Source organism: Rhipicephalus microplus, chromosome X (genome assembly GCF_043290135.1).
Source record: "Rhipicephalus microplus isolate Deutch F79 chromosome X, USDA_Rmic, whole genome shotgun sequence".
NCBI classification, from domain to species: domain Eukaryota; kingdom Metazoa; phylum Arthropoda; class Arachnida; order Ixodida; family Ixodidae; genus Rhipicephalus; species Rhipicephalus microplus.
In genome coordinates, this window is record NC_134710.1 from 256,843,975 (window position 1) to 256,860,091 (window position 16,117).

Below are 16,117 nucleotides of genomic sequence, written 5' to 3' on the forward strand. Positions count from 1 at the left end.
GCAAGTGGTGTTGTGCTATTATATTCAGGAGTTACAGGAAGAAAATGCATTTATTTGAACCTATACTCATTCCAAATTCTTCGTTCATTATTTAACACTGTCAGTAAGAGGATAGTGTACCAGTGTCTTGGCGCAGTCACAAAGGAGCTGTGCGTCAGACAGCTCTTCTAGCCCGCTAGCCTGCCACGCCACACGAAATGTTTGCTCTACAACCTGGTCAGAATTTGGTTATGATTTTCGATTTTTTGCTACCTTAAAATGAATTTACGATTCGCGGAGAATTTATAGGCCCTCCAATATGTTACAAGATTCAGAAACATGAAAATTGTGATATACGCAGACAAGGCCGAACAACTGCCAGAGTTACCTGTGCATATAGGACGAAGTTGAAGAGAAACAAACACAAGACAGAGCGTCTGTCATGAGCCGAATGTAGTGTATCACCTCAATTATCAACCTAAGCTGTACTTGGATTCAAGATAAGCTGCTACAACAGGTTCTGGTTATCTTAAATCGACAAACCGACAATACACGGCGCTGCCCAAGCATCTGTTTCCTGTATGTATTATGTGTTGCGTCATGAGCTATACAAGTTTCCCTACATAAAGGCGACAATTTGTGCAGTGTCCGCAGATTAGTCTTCAGCCATCTATTGCTGTTCATCGCACGCAATAAGCTATGCATACCCCTAACGTCTCGGCAAAGAGTGCAAACATATTAAACAACTAGGCATCACTTTGGCGCATCATCGGCTTGAGCTGAATCAAGTCAATTCCAGAGTTATCCTTCAATAAGACGATAACATCACTGTTTAAACTTTATGCATGACAGCCAATTCAGTTCAGGACTATAAAGCAACAATGTTCTTTATCTATATTTAGTTTCAAAAATCAACCTTGTTGGGCAACGTAGGCGGTCAGTCTCACTATTAGTTTTTTTTTTCGTTGTAAACATCAACAAGGCAGGTAAGTCATTGTCATTGTAAACAGCGACACAATTTGTGATAACGAGTGCTCTCCTATGTGCTTTTCATAGAAGGCTAGTAACTGGTTGTGATGTTCATAGGGGAAATCGTTTGTGGCAGACCTGCTGCAAGAATTATCATGATTACAAAGACGCTACGTGTGTTCAGAGAAACGCGGGATTCGTAATGCACTCGTGCTGTTCCCTGGCACTATCACAAACTGTGGCAGATGGGGCACCTGCCTGCCTGCCTGCCTGCCTGTCTGTCTGTCTGTCTGTCTGTCTGTCTGTCTGTCTGTCTGTCTGTCTGTCCGTCCCAGGCTCATGTGGCACATACCCGTATAACACGGGTCGCAGCATGCGGGTTTACGCCTTGATTTTTTGACAATTAATTAGATAACGGCAAGGACATACATTGGTAATTTGAATGCGAGGGCGTTAGAAAAACTGACAATGACATCGTTCACCCGAAGAATGCAAAGGATAGAAAGCAGATTTCCAGAAAGAATCAAACCGAGGCTTTCTACGTCGCAATCCAGTATTCTACCTCAGAGCCACGTCATATCACGAAACTATTATAGAAAAAGACTCTACACGCAAGAGTAATTTTGGTTAAACGTCAATTGTGCTTGCAGTGCTGGCAATCTAATTTTCAAAACATTACATATGCACTTCTATGATGAACGAGTCATGTCGGGTTAACTTCAATTATATACTTAAGCGCCACCTGTAATAGGTTTATGTAGTACTATCCAGGGCTAGCATTCTCGCACGCACGAGTGTACATGTCAGCTTACCGCTTTTGATATTGTAAATGTCTATGTTCCGGTTGGCATAGTTACGCAACTGTGAACAACTGGTTATATGAAATATATAGGACTGTTCAACATATGTCTGAGTGTACAACATTTGTACATATATTTAGCGCCATTTCATAACGTTCCGCTTCATTAAAAAAATACATCCCAGTGATCTTACCTCCGCAAGCTTCACGTAACAAATTTTGATGATACTTGAGATCCGCTGATTTCTTTTAGTTCTGTTAGAAGTTGAATAAGGAAGGCAACAAAAGAAGGAGTATTTTATGGGCTTGTGTTTCTAAGTTAGACTTGAGAAATAGCATACGATCAAGCAAAGAAAAGCATGAAAGGTGTTATTTGTGGTACTGTGATATAATGAGAAGAATTGAAAATGAACATGAAAACAACTTACCGCCAACAGGGGCCGAACCTGCGACATTCGAAGCTTTCAGTTTCTGTTTAATTAAATGCTGTAATTGTGTAGTCAGCACCGTTATTCTCAAGTTTGTTAAACGACTACCAATTTTTCCCCTAATAATCTAATCGAAATATTGTACGGGTTCTGTGACTCGCGAGTTGAAAAGGGCCTGAAAGTTTTAAAATTCATTCATTCATTCATTTATTCCATTTGCCTTAGCGGCCGTCACAGCTAGAGTGGTACAGATGGGTATATAACAAAAATGGCTTACAATATTCTGGAGATTTGAGGCTACGACAGCAGCTACAAGCTAGTGCAATCTAATGGAGGACGCGGGCAGTCTCAAGCAACGCTTATTTTAGTAACGTTGGTCTCAAGTATAAACAATCTGACAAGGCACCGATATAGAAAGAGACAGTAGTTTCGTACTTCGGTAAAAATCGCAAGGTTAATTACAACTATGTCTAAATGTGTCCAGCAGCTCGTTATACACATTTCATAATATCCGAAAGAGCTAACCTACACACGCACAGAATCGCACACCCAAAAAAGAAAAGGGCATCCTGTAGATTTTCTCGACAATCAATTTATGCAGCTCGAAAAAAAAAACATGCGCCACTAGTTTTTTTTTTTTTTTTGCACGCTTGTTGCTTTTTTGCAATGAGTACTAACACTGCGCCCTGGTCCACTCTTTTATCTGTGCTTTCTTATTTTTCTTTTGCGCTTCTGTCAAATTGAAACAAATGAAACAGTTACAGTAGTAAAGAGGCCGGTTGAACAGATTTAGAACAAAAAACGTAGATACTAAGCCAAACTATTCAGAAAGATCATACCCAACAAAGAGAACGAAAGTTTAAAAACTAGAAGCCTCAGTCGACCACAAACGCATTCAGACAGGTGTTAAGACGCGGCTGCTTTGTGGAGAATCGTTACGGCCCCGCGGCGGTGACAAATCACTGTTTCGCTTCCTTGCCTCACTTTAAGCTCGACACGCAACCATTTCGTGCAGCAGGTGCACTTTCTACTCGCAAACACCTCAAGCAAGCCGCTCGATCGAGGTTTTTGGTGAGCGCGAATGGCCCCCAGTGACCGTGAAAGAAGGCTGAGCGTGCATACTCGGCCAATGCAGTGCGTAAACAGCGTATGCAAAAAGGCATTAAGGCATTAAAAAGGCATTAAGATTTTATCGGCAAAAGTAACGTCCATTACTGTTTTCGGTAACCTCAACGGTAACGTGTTAACTTCTGTCTTAGTTTATTTTTATTGGGGGGGGGGAGAGGGGGGTAATCCAGGGTGGTAATACATTCCTTTTCCTAAAACGTAACGTGTAAAACATTCGTTTGTACGAAGGGACAGTGTTATTACACAGACTAGTCAAAAAGCTGCTTCGCATCTAATATTTAGTTACTGTTTTTCGGTAACGTGTGCAACACCATAGCAGTGTCACTTCATGACCACGTGTTGCGTTCCATGCGTACGGTGCTACTGCCATTTAGTGAATTGCGCGATGAATAGTTCTCTCAGGCACATCTAGCCATAGCGCTTTAAGGAGACTTGGTATGCAGATACATTTCCTCGGAAACATTTTCTAACGCCACTGACACTGGTGGGTGAGGCAGGCGTACTTGAAAGAATTTCTCACATCCCCGTATGAACACCATGTGAGTTTTACTCTTGTGCTCTACGTACTAAATCAAATTCAAGAAATCCAAAAAAAGGAAGATTGAGCAGGAGTGCATCACACGTTCAATGCAGGTTGGAAAAAGACGATTTGTGAGAGAGACACCCATTTTGCTGCTAGCAGATAGCTGCATACTGACGCGCGCCTTCACTCTTGCACACAGCTGACTTCTGACGCGCCTTTCACCGAATATCAACCTCGCCACTCAAGGCGCACCCCTCAGTGGCTCACCCTCTCCATCGAACATCACCCCCTTGCCTCTCTCTCGACAAGGCACCGCAGCCAGGCCGAGCGAACAGCGATGAACGACGAAGGATTTCAACAAATATATATATATATATATATATATATATATATATATATATATATATATATATATATATATATATATATATATATATATATATACCGAGAGATAGAGAGAAAGAGAGACACATACCCAATCAATTTGTCGTGATGTGCTCCATCACCATCTACTTGGCAGCCAGGGATATATTATGGTTGGATTGCGAATTCTATTGTGTCAGTGCATGTGTGTGTAGGAGGGGGGGGGGGGGGGGGAGGTGCTTGTCGCACTGTTTGCTCTCATCCCGACTCGGCAAAATATCCTTTGTTGGATCTCCACGTTGTATTGCGAAGGGTCAACACAGCCAACTACCGCAACAACTGCGTTCATTTTTCGCGGCGTGTTCCTAAGGTTCCGGTGCGTAAAAATATACGCTATTTCCACACGCAGACCGTAAAAGAGGTCCCTATCTGAATTCGGAAAATATGTGTCACCAATAACTACGTTTGCAAGGCTTGCGACTTCACGGAAATTATTCCCGCCACGGTGGTCTAGTGGCTAAGGCACTCAGCTGCTGACCCGCCGGTCGCGGGATCGAATCCCGACTGCGGCGGATACATTTTCGATTGGGGCGAAAATGCTGTAGGCCCATGTGCTCAGATTTAGATGCATGCACGTTAAAGAACATCAGGAGGTCGAAATTTTCGGAGTCCTTCACTATAGCGTCTTTCATAATGATCTGGTGGTTTTGGAACGTTAAAGTCCACATATCAATCATATCAATTAACAGAAAGTATTGTAGAGAACGAAGAAATGAGGAACTGCTGCATATGCAAGGAACATAATCATGCACAGCTGTTGTACATGAAGATCTGATGAGCACACTGGTTTTCACGATGAAAAAAAACAAAAAACGTATGCATCGAGAAGTTTGGTTAATGAAGCGTGGCAGCAACGTTGCTGATGCATCTCAGCTCACCGCTGTAACCACAATTCAAGGCATTACACGCGCTCCGCCGTGGAAGTTCAAGGTGATCGAGTTAATACAGCCAGACAGACTAGACTGCCGACTGGTATCGTATCCACAAAGCTTTCGCGCTGAAGTTGTTTTCTCCGGGTGTAGCTACAGAGCTCGCTTCATAAGTGTTTTTTTTTTTGCATCGATCGCCATGGGTAATAGTGTGCATCAGTGCGTGCGTGCGCGCACCTGTGTGTGTGTGTGTGTGTGTGTGTGTGTGTGTGTGTGTGTGTGTGTGTGTGTGTGTGTGTGTGTGTGTGTGTGTGTGTGTGTGTGTGTGTGTGTGTGTGTGTGTGTGTGTGTGTGTGTGTGTGTGTGTGTGTGTGTGTGTGTGTGTGTGTGTGTGTGTGTGTGTGTGTGTGTGTGTGTGTGTGTGTGTGTGTGTGTGTGTGTGTGTGTGTGTGTGTGTGTGTGTGTGTGTGTGTGTGTGTGTGTGTGTGTGTGTGTGTGTGTGTGTGTGTGTGTGTGTGTGTGTGTGTGTGTGTGTGTGTGTGTGTGTGTGTGTGTGTGTGTGTGTGTGTGTGTGTGTGTGTGTGTGTGTGTGTGTGTGTGTGTGTGTGTGTGTGTGTGTGTGTGTGTGTGTGTGTGTGTGTGTGTGTGTGTGTGTGTGTGTGTGTGTGTGTGTGTGTGTGTGTGTGTGTGTGTGTGTGTGTGTGTGTGTGTGTGTGTGTGTGTGTGTGTGTGTGTGTGTGTGTGTGTGTGTGTGTGTGTGTGTGTGTGTGTGTGTGTGTGTGTGTGTGTGTGTGTGTGTGTGCGCGCGCGTGTGTGTGTGTGAGGGGGGGGGGGGTTGCGCTTTTCATTTTCTTCGATCAGTGGAATCGTAACGTTATAGTATTTGGTTACCTTGAATTCATTTCAGTTTCCCTCACAATTACTACACTACCACTAAAAACAACAGTTAACATCATCTATGCTTTCCCTGGCCTAATTGTCTGTTAAATTCATTTATTATGAAGCATCGGAGATGCGAATCTCGTGAGACGGACGGACGGACGGACGGACGGACGGACAGACAGACAGACAGACAGACAGACAGACAGACAGACAGACAGACAGACAGACAGACAGACAGACAGACAGACGGACGGACAGACGGACGGACGGACGGACGGACAGACAGACAGACGGACGGACAGACGGACGGACGGACGGACGGACGGACTTTAACTTATGTTTCGTGGTTGACTGATAGGCGCAAACAGCACAAATTTAGTTTTACTTGCATTTATCCGCAACATCTTTAATCCGCATTTCTTTTATCGCATTTATCCGCAAGACATCTTATTCTGATATGTGTTTACGCTAATTTGAAGTTGAGAGACTGAGTAATCAGCAAAGCCCCGCCGCGGTGGTCTAGTGGCTAAGGTACTCGTCTGCTGACCCGCAGGTCGCGGGTTCGAATCCCGGCTTCGGGTGGCTGCATTTCTGATGGAGGCGGAAATGTTCTAGGCCAGTGTGCTCAGATTTAGATGCATGCACGTTAAAGAACCCCTGGTGGTCAAAATTTCCGGAGTCCTTCACTACGGCATCTTTCATAATGATCTTGTGGTTTTGGGACGTTAAACCCCACATATCTATCAAATCAGTAATCAGCAAGAAATATTGGCGTCATCAGCATACATGATTAACTTGGGAGATTCCGTAACTTCACATAAGTCATTGGCATAAGCTATAAACAATAGCGGACCAAGTATCGATCCTTGTGGGACGCCGTTTTGAACTTTAGCACACGGGGACATCTCTTGATTAACATCAACATCCTGATAGCGCGGTGTCTTGATTGATTCCGAAATCTACTAGCAACGCCACGTACAGCTTAGTTATTAAGTTTTTCTAAACGAACACTACTGTCACGGTGTCGAATGCTTTGTGGAAAGCAACAAAAAGTCCGAGAGCTCTTACTCCACATTGCTTATTAACTCGTTTTTATATTAAGTAATGCAAGCTCAGCGAATTTACATCTTGAAAAGCCAAACTGGGTGTCACCTATGACATTGTACATGGCGAAATTTTTTTTGTAATCAGATATTAATAGCACTTTCAAAAACTTGGGACAGAATAGCTAGCACCGGTATGGGTCGGTAGTACCGATATGTGAGATTAGAGGTGATAACCCAATACGTGCAACAGTCGCGCATGTTACGTTGTGAGGCCTGACTCCTTCAACGAGACCCTTCTCGCCTTTTTTTTTGGTCTTCGTCCACCTTTCATGAGATGACGGATGCACAAGGCTGGCACCTGTAAAGACAGTAAAATGACAGTATCCCGGGTCGACGAGTTAGAAAAGAAAAAAAAAAGCATTACGCTAATGCCCTCTGTTCTCTAAAAAGGGAAGGCGCATTAGAGCCTCAATGATTCGTGCACGAAATCTCAGAGGCCGTGACGCGCCTCCAAAGGTCTATTGTGATCATAAGAGAAGTATTTTTGTTACACCGTGATTCTAATTACTTGACGATGCAGCGCGCATTCCCTCGCTTGCGTTCCCGCACTCGCACATGCTTGGCGCGTCTTCCCCGACAGCGCGGAAAGCACCTATTCATCTCTGAGTGAAAGCTCACGTTCTTCGTATCAAACATCGCGGGGTGAAAACAGTTCGCAACAGTCGTGCTCGATTAGGGCCGGTTCACGCTACCGGCAAGCATTCTCTGACGGCACCGTGCCGTAGACCGGCGGCCGGAGCCGCCCGCAGGAAAGCTGTTCGGATTGCACGGCAAGCTCCTCCGACAAACATGGCTGCCCTTCCGAATGCAGTTGTCGACCGCCTCAAATCTCACTCTGTAGCTCGTACGCTCCGAACTGATGCTTCCATTTGCTTTAGACTCATGTCCTTTAGCTTCGATAACACAGTACTCGAATCGATTCGGCACCGTTTTTGGGAACCATACTCAAATAATTTATGTTATAGGCCTAAGCAAGCCTTCCTGAATCTCAAGGGGCATACGCTACACGTCTGTTTGCTTGTGCTAACGCTAGATAGCTAGCGACACTTGTCCAAACGCCAACTTGGGGACGTCATTTAGGAATTGCTGTGCGATTTTTTTAATACCGGACAGGCGAAAATGCTTTATTCACTGCTGGGTCTTAGTCGGGGAACAACACGTACGACATATCGTGAAAACCGTGGAGCAAGAAGCAAGCAGCTTGAAGTGTCCAGCGGCAGACGCAGACAACGCGTAGAGGCGAAAGCAGACGACGCGGCTCAGCCATGTCGCTCCTTTGTCGCTGATTCGCTAAACCACTCTCCGGCAAACAGCGGACGGCACAAAAATGGATCTGGGACCCATTTTTCGAACGGTGAAGAACGGCAGACGTGCGCGAAACAAACAGCCGCGCACGGCTGCCTGAGAACGTCAAACGTCAAACGGCAATGCATGTTTGCCGCTAGCGTTAACCACCCTTTACACTGCAGGCCGGGACCAAGGAAACATTCGTAACGCCCCGAAATTATTGTTGGGCTAGTCGGTACATGCATGCTCATTTGTATAAGACCTGTGATCGTACCAGCGGCTTTTCAGCGTAATTACATATTTGTTTGCGAGGTGTTCGAGTCAAGATTGATTAATTTTTATGTCTCTCAATTGTATGAGAAATTAAATGTGAGCTTGAGTACTGTGGTCAGTGCTCTATTTAAACCCCCCATTACAAAAATATCTCGGAGGCTCTAATCTTCAGTTTTTGTAACTGCAGTTCCTATTTTGTTGTTTATCGAATTTTTTTTTTCTTAAGAATTACGAACATTTGTTTCAATTGATGTGTTGTAAAGTCCTAGAACTGCTTTGAAAATGTTTGCCACCCTACTTTTAAAATCCTTCTAGTAGTACTCGACACGTCTCTAAACCTTGAACCGCAAAAAAAAAGGCGAAACAGCGATGAAAATCAATGTCTGCTATGAAATAGTTACACACACGTGATAGTAAAATATTACTTTCAGTACAAGGTAAAATCACGCATGTGAGAGTAGCACTAGAGAATAGGCGTGCGCACCGGGGGGGGGGGGGGGGGCAAGGTAAGCGGCTGCCTTCTCCCTAGTTACTGATGTGGGAAGGGGGGCGGCAATGTGCGCCCCATATATTGATTAAATAGGGGGGGGGGCGTTGCGATGAACCTTTGCCCCCCTATCTGAAGAGTAACCCCGCTCCCGCTTACGCACTAGAGTACATGTTATTGTCGACAGCACCTATTGCACAATCATGAAGTCCCGTGTACACTCCGTCCCAAGCGGGATTCACACAACGGAATGGATTAGCGAATCGGCTAATGGATGGGCATGACATGTACAGCTGAGTTCCTCCTATTTACGCCACACACACAAACAACGCAGACGACCCACTAGCGGCGTGATTAGTTCACCATGATACACTTGAGCACAACTGTGTGGGTTGCAGATGCATTTTGCAGACGCAACTATCTCTTGTTTTTGCACTCCCCGCATTGCCCTTGCTCCTCTGTCTTTCTCCAAACATCTGCTTATCGTTCCCCCTTCGTGCATGGCCGTTTCACCTTGGGGGCAAATTTATATAACGCAAATGCACCATGGGGTTATCCACATTTCTCTAACACTTTGCTCAATGGCCTTGGCTCAAAGAATTCGTTGCTTTGTTCAAGGTTGTCCTCAAATAACTGATGTCAAGTGGCCGTCACCCTCTGGTTAACGTACAGGCGTGATTGCATCTCTAACCTTGTCCAAAATTTAGTACCTGAAGGTTTTTATATGGTGCGGCAGTTTGCTTGCAGTCTGAGAAAGCGAGTGCATCACTGACGTTATCTCTCTCGTCCACATTGGTGGGGATCAAAAACAAAAAAAAACGATACTTCTGAAACACATGGGGGCTTTTTTTTCTTTCTTTCTCCCCTCATATGGGGGCACGCATCAGTGAATGCGTCGCAAAGCTAGTGGCCAGCGAGATTACCCAAATTCTCACTGGGCCTCGTTCGGCCAGTTATGTTCGGAAAGGCCCATGATTGTTTGTATCTAATTTTGCATGTGAATCAATATGCAGTGCTGGACGCAAGCGGAAAAATGCCTGACGGGCTGTTCTACGGTTCACTGTCAGCCTTTGGAGATATGGGCGAGTGCCTTCACGTGCGGGCCATCAATCGGCGTCTGAACCCATCAATCGGCGTCTGAACGGCAAGCTTGAGGAGTACTTCCAAGGCCAGTACTGTGCCCTCAACATTCGTTTCAAGCTACCGCCAAAACCAGCTCGCTACAGCCCCAAGACATTCCTGAAAAATCTCACCGATGAGGTGCCTCTCTACAAGGTACTGTGCTTGTATTCTTTCTTATGTCTTTAGAAAACAATTCTGCGTGGCACTCAAGCCTTTACGACTTCAGGGGAACAAAGAAGGTGGCCGAGTGGAAATTCCGTGTTTGTATACATTTTGACAGCCATGTTATCCGCTCGAAAATAGTATGTAAGTAACTAATACACATTCTTGTACAATACCTTTATTGTTACTACCACCGTCCAACACTTGTGGAGGTCAGGGGTGGATCCAGCCACAACTTGTAAGGGGGGCGGGGGACCGCTTCAAGTAAAACAAACCGGAGGGGGGGTGGGGGGGGGCCTTGCTCTTTTGTTTTTAGTGGTAGCTACCATCTCAAGAACCCCATCACGGCGTAAATATTGTTAACTTGTGTTAGCAGTGGTACCGGCGATTTGTTCTAATCGGTGATAGATGGTCGACATGCACTGAAGTGAGCGGTATGGGTGGCTGACACAGCTTTGGAGAGGAGTGGGGAATCCCCCTTTTGGATACCCCAATAATGGAGTTGCAGAGATACATTTACAATGATGTAGCAAAATCGAAAGGTCCCATGCAGAAAATGGAAACCAAGCCTTATGTGGTAGCGTGTGTATAGGGAGGGTGGTGTAATGCAATTAGCTCCATAAGTCATTTGTGTCCGCTTGCTTTCGATTACCCAGAGGAAGTACTTTCTAGGCCACAATGCAATCATAACTGTGCTTTTACTCATAAGAAACGAAAAAGTCCACTGTAAATGATCTCACTAGATGAATACATTCCATTTTATATCAAATGACTTGTGTTTCTAGCCAATTTTTTCATATAGCCTCCACTCCGATGAGGCACACATTCAACATCCCCGTTTTTTCACCGCATGAAGTTTCTGTATGAACAAAACTAAACACTGATAAAATGTGCTACATACTTCACAATGCGTGGGTTACATATTAACTTCTTTTTTTTTTCGCGCAAGCTTAGCCACGCGACAACCAACAGCTTATGAAATCGCTGTGAGCGAAAGCAGTGCATTGCGGATGAAGCTGAATGTCTTTCCTTGGTATACACGCGGCAGCTGCAAGTGTAATACTAATAGAGAAATAAGGCATCTGCGAAGTTAGATGTCTACGTGCTTGAAATTGACTGATCTGATCAATGTTACCGTGATTGAGAAGCGGACTGTAGATTTACCAAAGGCGTCACGTACAGTGCGCGCATGCGCATAACTGGAAGGCACTCGAAGCTACTCTGTAGAAGCAGCCAAGCCATGCATATGATCAGCTAAAGTTCTGAAAATTCTGAAAGTCCCTATATTATCTTGATAATTTATCTATCCCTCTCTCTTAGCCCCTGCACATCATGCACGATGAAGCTCATTAAACATTGATCATCTCTTTCAACAGCACCTTCTAGGAGACGTGTCGGTGGGTTACTTCTACTTCACACCCATCCGGATGGCGCTCTGCGTGCCTTCGACGTGCACACAAAAGGACATACAGACGTTGGGAAGTGCCGGTAAGTGTGACACTACAAGACTAAATTGTCGCCGCTATAAAACACAGAGCTTCAGGCGCAGTCAAAGGCAATTTTTACAGAGCTCACTCATCTAAGATCATTTCTTTGTACATTCGTCACAAGGTAACTAAAAAAAAGCTTTTTAGAAGCGAAGTTTCTAAAGCCGTAGGTCTGTCCCTCCTAGCTCGTTGTGGTTCGTGACTGCCTAGTTCGATGACTCACTCAGCAAGTGAGAACAGGCAGACAGACAGACGGACGAACGGACGGACGGACGCTTTGCCCTACTCATCATCATTCACTCCATAGATATGCTGTGTTTTTGTTCATTTTCTTGGCCACACCAATGCAGTCAACATCGCCAGTTCAGCAACACCTCTAATGCGTGCAGCAGTAGTCTCCCCCGAAGGGAAATCATTAAATATAATGATCATAATTATTATTCTAAATTACCCTCTACCCTATATCCCTTTCTGCTATGTGTATCTTCTGAATGAAACATATTTATTAGAACGGGATGTTTGTGTTAAAAAAACGAGTTATTTCAGCTTCCATAAAATGTTAAATGTGACTGGAAAAAAATGATTCCCGTAACTCACTAGCGCTTGCGCATTAAAGTGAATCGTGATGATTACACACCTTCTCATCTATCTGTTAAATGTTAGATATGCAATATGAATGTGCCTATACAGTTACTGTACAGCTGTGCCACTGTAATCCTCGTTGTACATGTTGTATTTTCTGTATACCAAAATTAAAAAAACTGGAAATTAGTGTCATTCAATTCTAGAGCTTTGATTGAAACTCCCAGCTGAGCTTAGAAAACTTTCGCCATCAGTACATGCCCATACTGCGAGAAATATTGTGTAAAAGGTACCTTGCAGGAAATTATATAACCTTGCAGATCCAAGAAGCAGTGTAAAAAATGGTATATTTTAATTCCACACAGGTGAATGAGTAGTCATGAGAAAAAAGCAGCTATCGAGCTACTCCACACTGTATAAAGGGGCTCTTGCCACGGCCGGAACATAGGAAACACAAGAGATAAAAATGTGTGACAATTAACCTTCTTGGTAAGCGATAGAGAAATTATGTAAGTTACACTATAAAATGTTGCCGAGTCATGTTGACTCCTGTTGCTAATTGTCTGGCAGCTTTTTCATCCTTGCGCCTTTCACGAGGGCACAGTCGATTTTGCAGCGATTAGCCTGCTCTTGAGGAAGCATACCTATTCTGCCACACCAATGCAGTCAGCATCGCCAGTTGAGCAACACACGGAATGCGCACAGCAGTAGTCTTACCCCAGAAGGGACATCACAAAATAGAATGATCATCACCACTGTTTCGAAATCCCCTCTTCCCCTGCTTTCTCTCTAATAGGCAAACAAGAAACCCTTACAATCTAAAACAACAATGAGATAAATGTAATATTCAGCATCTGCTGGCTTCTCTCCTCTTTGGTTATTTTTTTTTGTCAAGACGGAATACTAAAGCAGCAGGTTTTCAGTGGTGTTTATAGGTGGAGTCGAGTGGTGTGAATGGGGCGCTACCAGGGTACATGGTATTCGAGTGCTCCAGCCATGCGCGGTCACAATAATTGCGGGAGATGCCGGCAAAAAGGCTGAGCCCACCTGGTGGAAAACACCAGGGGCTCATTTTCTTTTGTAAGTGTTGCTTTAACAGCCCACTGCTTTCGCTATTAACATGTAGTACATGTACGACATCTACACTCGAATTTGCACTTGCGAACAGCTACGATGCGAAAGCTTCACAGCGCCCCACCCGTAAACAGAAGATGAAATTAAGTTACGTTGGTCAGGAACGCGAGAATCTCTCATAGGTATATTCTCGTCATGCTTGGAATCAATATGTACGAAATTAGGAGAAGAATAAGAACAAATTAGTTTACAAAAACGACACGCAAGAAATGGGCAACGGGCCACTTTCATCGGAGCGTGACCTGTTCTCGTATCTCTTTTTCAGTCGGTAATTTGGCCCAAGTGGATGTGGCAGTTCCCTTCTGCGAGAAACTAAAGCCGACAGAGTACAGCACTATCCAGCTTATTGCAATGTAAGTCACGTTTACAAGAACTTTATAGCTTTCCCCCATTATTTACAATTAGGTAGAGTAAATATACAGTATTTAAATTTACGTACCAGGTCAACGGGACCTCTGTTACGGCGTGCCTCCTAATCGTATCATGGTGTTGGCATGTGGAACCCCAGGAATTATTATTAGAGTAACTAAGCACTCAGTCCCCAAAGGTCACCCACCACAGTGGGCAAGTGGCAACAGCATTCAGCTGCTGACTCACAGGTCGCGGTATCGAATCCTGGCCAAGGCGGCCGCATTTTCGATGCAAGCGAAAACGCTTGAGGACCGTGTGCTTAGATTGAGGTGCGCGCTAGAGAACCCCGGTTGGTAAAAGTTTCCGGAGCCCTCCACTACGACGTCTTTCATAATCATATGGTGGTTTGAATACATTAAACTCCAACAATTATTATTATAGTCTCCAAGGGTCCGCCTTGGTAGCTTAGTATATATTACGCTTCACCTTTAATGATAAGAATTGTCGGGGTTTAACGTTTGAAAACCTCCATATGATTATGAGAGACGTCATAGTGGATGTTTTCGGGGATTTAGACATTCTGGGGTCCTTTAACTTGCACTGAAACCTAACTACGCGGGTACCCACTATTTTTGCCTCCATCGAAAATTCGGCCGCCGCGACCGGGATTCGATCTCGTGACCTGCGTGGGAGTCAGCAGTCGAGCACCATACCCACTGGACCACCATGGAGGGTCCGCTTATTTTGGTGATTATAGGCGGATCGCAGTGATCCTTGAAGGAAGAAACAGAAAGGAGGGAAGCATTGCGTCACACGAGTTGAAGCCCACCGAGTCGGGCCAACACGCGACCAAAACGTCAGAGCGTGCGGTGTGCTCTAGTACTCTCGGTGGTGTTCTGTCTTTAAGGCTCCTGCGCGAGATCACCGGTCTGCGCCGAACAAGTGCATTTCGGATATAAAAGCTACCGGTTGCCATACTCTGAAGTCTCGGCAAGTCTCGTTGCTTGCGTGTTGTAGGTGCAAATTTCACGTGTTGGACCGGCACTGCTGGCTTCAAAACGGGTTGGCTCGCAAAGACTGGCGGCGTGACGTTATCCTCCATGTTTCTTTTTTTTTTCCTCCGTGCAGTGATCATCGACAGTTCTATTACAAACATTTCATTTTAAGTATTTAAAATGTTGACCAGCCACACATTGATTGTGTCGGTAGCTCAAGAGTATATAGACGCTGTATATATTACGTACAGTTCTTTCATGAAAAAAAGGTGGTATATGCCCTTTCAGATTTTTTTAAGAAAAAATGGTAGAACCACCTTTTTCATAACAAGGAAATTGTAACAAAGACATCATGCAAGGTCTCTATCATCCGACTACAACTTATTGAACCAAAGGCACAGGCCCCAATGATGCGGTTTGAAAATTTTCACTCACAAGGCTTCAAAATTTTGCAGTTTGTACGTCAATACTTATGATAAAAAGCGACTTATTCATAATTATTACTTTCAGTACATCAATATAGGCGCAATAAATCGAGATGTTTTGCCCAGGTCTATAGTTACTTTCGTGCAATTTCTGCTTAATAGTCACCGCACAGTGCAGCGTATCTGCAGGAAGTTCTGCCGATAGGCATTTTATCCACAAAATTAAGCCATGCAAGCGAGCCGTACGCATCACACCCGCCGCGGTGGTGTAATGATCATGGTGCTCGAGTGCTGATCCGCACGGGGTCGAACCCCAGCCGCCGTGACCGCATTTTCGATGGAGGAGAAAATGTTGTAGGCCCGTGTACTCAGATTTGGGTGCACGTTAAAGAACCACAAGTGGTATATATTTCCCGACACCTCTACTACGGCGTCCCTCATAATTATATGGTGGTTTTGGGATGTTAAAGCCGAACAACTATCATATTAATTGCACATGACAGAAAGCTTAGAATCTCTAGATCTACCTCTAAATGTGCGCGAAATTCTCGAAACGATAAACTACAAAGGGAGGTAATCGATAGATTGACTCCTCATACCTCGGCATCATTTTTCGGCAAACTCAAACAAAGGCTTGCGACTGTTGTCTTGAAGTATAAGTCACTATCGCAGCATTTACATGCATCGCTCTTGATTTTGAAATCGG

The 16,117-nt window shown here is 44.6% G+C and overlaps 1 protein-coding gene across 1 annotated transcript in view; it reads left to right on the forward strand.

The window, feature by feature from the left end:
* The window catches only part of LOC119161587 (nose resistant to fluoxetine protein 6), a 92,759-nt gene that overhangs the window by 53,721 nt on the left and 22,921 nt on the right, over positions 1 to 16,117 (forward strand). The window contains 4 exon segments of the mRNA XM_075878988.1: positions 10,167 to 10,258; positions 10,261 to 10,428; positions 11,814 to 11,925; positions 13,906 to 13,993. Coding sequence (XP_075735103.1) covers positions 10,167 to 10,258; positions 10,261 to 10,428; positions 11,814 to 11,925; positions 13,906 to 13,993 — 460 coding nt within the window.